Source organism: Formica exsecta, unplaced genomic scaffold, assembly GCF_003651465.1.
Source record: "Formica exsecta isolate Colony F162 unplaced genomic scaffold, ASM365146v1 scaffold245, whole genome shotgun sequence".
Taxonomy (NCBI): Eukaryota; Metazoa; Arthropoda; class Insecta; order Hymenoptera; family Formicidae; genus Formica; species Formica exsecta.
Genome location: NW_021849727.1, coordinates 925,794 through 930,309, shown reverse-complemented (window position 1 = coordinate 930,309; position 4,516 = coordinate 925,794). Strand labels below are relative to the sequence as shown.

The window sequence follows — 4,516 nt, the reverse complement described above, 5'->3', positions numbered from 1 at the left end:
TATTAATAATTAATTTATATCTAATATATAATATATATTCAATCGATTGTGCGACTGAAAAACTCTGCATTACAGGTAATCGAAAATATAATAAAATCTCTGACGGATATAAAACGGGAAAGTGGCGACATATGATGGGCATTTTCGACATGACAAGAACTGATTGTGAGTGCGGTCGATAAGTCGGAGATCTAGCTAGATAACAGATCGCATTACACATATGGCCGCATATCAGCTGTATATCAATATTTTCTCACAAACTCAGCGGATTCCATTCGACGTGCCGTTTGATTGCAGCACGCGATATAAAAATCAATGCGGTTGCGATTCGATGCGATTCCTGGCAAGGAACGTGCCTAGAAACAACGACGACAACGACGGATCTTGAAGGACGAGTTATGAGCACCTGCTCCACGTGCTCCACCAGCCGAATTTTCTCAAGCCGCGAATGACACGCCTGTTCTAAGGATGCGATCGCCAACGGGGAATGCCAATAATCTCTGGGCGATACTGTTGCTGCCGCTGCTACTTGGCGTGTCCCAGATTCCCGAATCGCATTGCCTGGAGGTGATATATGCGATAAACGCGGGCGGCGAATCGCATACGGATAGTTATGGGATACGTTACACCAAGGATCCCCTCATGAATAAGGTCGGCACGGCATCCGATTACGGTAAACAGCTGATTATAGGACGCGTCAACAACGTGGACCAGATCCTTTATCAGACCGAGCGTTACCATCACAGCACGTTCGGATACGACGTGCCGATTAGCCAGGAGGGCGATTACGTTATGATACTCAAGTTCTGCGAAGTTTACTTTAATTCGCCGAATATGAAGGTAAATTTCCTCTATGAAATGATGACTACATCCTTGAAAACTGTTGTCTCGATTAAATTCATAATGTACAATCTTTTGGGCAGGTCTTTGATGTTGTGCTGAATGGTGATCATACCGTGGTCGCCGATTTGGATATCTTCGAAAGGGTTGGCCGAGGCGTTGCACATGACGAATACGTCCCGTTCAGGGTACAGGGAGGAAAATTAATATACAATGACGAAGAATCAGACATTTTGGCAGGAAAGATAAGAGTAGAATTTATAAAGGTAAGAGATTAATATGTTATATATATATATATTTTACTTCATACATATATATGATACAGCATATTGTAATGTTACAGGGTTATCGAGACAATCCAAAAATAAATGCTATAGCCGTTGTGAAAGGCACCTTAGAAGGTTTGCATTTCTTCATTTTAATGAATATTAGTCTTTCTTTGTAGCAAAAATTATGATTTTCTTATTGTAAATTATGTTTCTACACAGATATACCACAGTTGGGACCGATACCACAGGATCCAGAGGAATATCAAAGCATGCAGGAAGAGGAAGAAGAAACTACTGTGCGTAGTCGACACACGAGTGGGCCTAGGACACCCGACCCGTACTCGATAGATGATTCATCTGTAATGTTACCTGTTTTCGTAGCCATTGGTGCTTTTATTCCCTTATTGTTCTGCTTATGTAAATTATAAGCAAACAAACGCACACATGCATAGAAATGCCTTGTACTTAAGGGTAACAGTGTTCCCGATTGTTTAGGCTCACTCGATCCATGGGAGAACATTTAAATATGTAAATAGATAATTAGTAATTAATGCTCCTTTGCATTGCCAGAAAGAGAAACTGTGTGAAAAAAGTATTTATTATTAATTTATACATCTAGATATAATGTGTGGGGTGGGCTTCCTCTCCATCCGCCTTCTAGCGCTTTGGATTATTTGCAGCACTTCACACGTTTTTCGGATGAAAATTAAGTAAGACATTGTCCTTTTTACACAAAACTTTGTAACATTTAAATGTCTAGTTTTATTTAAGTAGGTGATTATATAAGTATATATATAAATCTTCAACTCTCTCTCTTAAAATTATTAGCTTTGACTTTAATTTTTAAAATTAAAATAAATTTTATTTAAAACTAAATTGTGTTATCTGTTGATAACGTCACAAAGCGCTTTAAAAATTTTTAATTGCTTAAATTTAGAAAAAAAAAAATAAATAAAAATTGTTGATTCTTTGACTTAGATGTTTGACATTAATGGTTACTTTAAAGAGATAAATGAAAGTAGAGAATATATCTGAGATATCTGGTGTATAAAGTATTTCAAAATATTCAACTTTAATTTTAATATTTGATTTTCAACAAATTTGTAGAATTGTTAATTTTTAAGAAAAAGTTCAATGCATTTTAAAAGAGATCATCATTAGTTGCAGCTTTTCAACCTTTAGTAATCAAATGTTAAATCCAGATTAATTAAGTCATTAAAAATTTAAAAGTTTAAATTAAATTTTAAAAATTTAAAAAGTTGAGAATTTTGAGACTATCTACGCATAAATATTTCACATATATCAGATAAATATAGTTGACTTAATAAGAGTGTTATCTTGAGACATAAAATTTCCAGGATGTGAATTTTGTTATGAAATTTTCTTGTTTCTTTATTTTATATTCTAATAATGCGTGTTTTATAAGATTTATTATACATCATAAAACATTTTGTGTACATGTTTTGTTTACGCGTTTTCTTCTTTCATTTTATAATATAGAGAATTTGTGTGGGTATGTTAAATGTGCGCGTGCGACATGGATTATATAGTTTTAAAATAAACCTCTCTGTAGTTTAGAATCATTATCGAAATGTGGATATGATCATGATTAAGCAGTTGAGAATCTTATAGTCCATTAAATATCAAAGTATATGGATTCATAAAACATTAATTTTTTGCATGTTTGAAAGAGAGAGAAAGAGAAACAATAAATGAGAGACTATTAATATATTTTTTTGTATTTTTCCATAAACGAAAACGAAGCCTCAATTCATGTTTATCGGCTCAAAACTGTAATCTTATATCGCACACATATATACATATTAAATGATATTATCTAATAGATAACACAGTTCAATAAAAAATAAGTTTTTTTTTAACATAAGCATGATAATTTTCCGCAATCTTTGATATTAAATACGATTCTGGTTTGCTTTATATCACGTTACAGTTTTGAGAAATTTGTTGCAATATATACCATAGTTATACGATAAGATTTATTAAAATGGCCCTTTTTTGCAAATTTATATAATTGTACATTTTTCACGATTGTGTGATATATGATAAAGCAAAATATTCGAATCGGAATCGTATTCGACGTCAAAACAGCGGGAAATAATCTCTTCCTCGTATTTTTTTTCTTTTTTACTGAGTTTTATAATTCGAGACATTAATCTTATTGCTTCATATATTTCCCGAAGAAACAAATGATTATCTCACTGCTATCTCTCTTTTACTGCTCTTCGAACGTTTCGCGTAGAATCCGAATCGCTTGTATGAAAAGTAATGCTTTTTTAAATATAAATATTAGTTTCTTTAACTGAGAGATTTTTGTAGATTAATGTTTTATATAAATTTATATAAATCAATTCGAATTATGACTTATATTATTTTGCTGTATCGAAGGAATTCGTTGGATGCTGCGTCGTCGACTATCGATTATACAATTGTTCGCGTAACCGGGAACCGGGAGGATATACACTGTAGGTACAATAAATTCAATTGAGCGTCGTGCAACGTAAAGAATCGTACGTACATGTACGTTCTTAATAGGAATAAGCTCATTCATCCCGTATATACGAGACGGCGGAGACGTCACGTGACTCGACGCGGCGGAACGCATCGTCTAAGTCTTTGATGTATGCTCGTCGCTGGCAATTAGCTGTCAATTCATGGCTATACTTATGGTTTTGGAAGGCGGGGACAAGCAATCTGCGAGAAGTGGCGATTGTCCCCTGTTCCCTTCAAAGAAGAGCCATACATATATAATATTTCTTATCATATCGAAGCGATTGATGACGAAAATCAAACGTATACGTTTAAACAGACGTGAGCTCATCTGTCTGATAGTTTCACATGAAAGCAGGAATTAAAAGTATATACGAGATATAAAAAATATTATAAAAATATTATCAGAATTTTATATAGATTATGATATGTTTCTTCTGTTTATTTTGCAGAATTTTCTTATATATACATTTTTCCGTATAAATATATCTACTCGCGTATATGATTCACTCGTTTTATTACATAAATATGATTTCCCGCTTCGATTAATGGCAACGATGATATGATGACTAATGAATAATGATCATTGACCTTCTTGTCTGATGACCGTGAAACGCGGAGCGATCGCTCTTTGGAGCTGATTCTTGACTCTTGGACGAGATATGATACATATACAAGGTGTCCGAAAACCACCGGATGTGCTTTTAATGCAGATTCCTTGATTAAATCGGAGTCGATTTTTCCTCTCATTATCAGCAAAAATGTGTTATAACGTTCAAGTAATAAGAAATTGGAAAAGAGACTTTTCGCAAACTAAACTTTAGGGAGTTAGAAAGATAACAATTCTTTAATCGAAAACTTCAGATACAGTTTAGTTTAATAGAATTAATTTATATATA

At 33.6% G+C, this 4,516-nt stretch overlaps 1 protein-coding gene across 1 annotated transcript; it reads left to right on the top strand.

The window, feature by feature from the left end:
• The first annotated feature begins 113 nt into the window (after window positions 1-113).
• On the top strand, window positions 114-2,836 carry LOC115236212 (malectin-A). The gene is made up of 4 exons (XM_029808510.1): window positions 114-840; window positions 924-1,106; window positions 1,184-1,241; window positions 1,329-2,836. The coding sequence occupies exons 1-4, from the start codon at window positions 469-471 to the stop codon at window positions 1,535-1,537; spliced, it is 822 nt and encodes a 273-aa protein (XP_029664370.1). The 5' UTR covers window positions 114-468; the 3' UTR covers window positions 1,538-2,836.
• The last annotated feature ends 1,680 nt before the right edge of the window (window positions 2,837-4,516 follow it).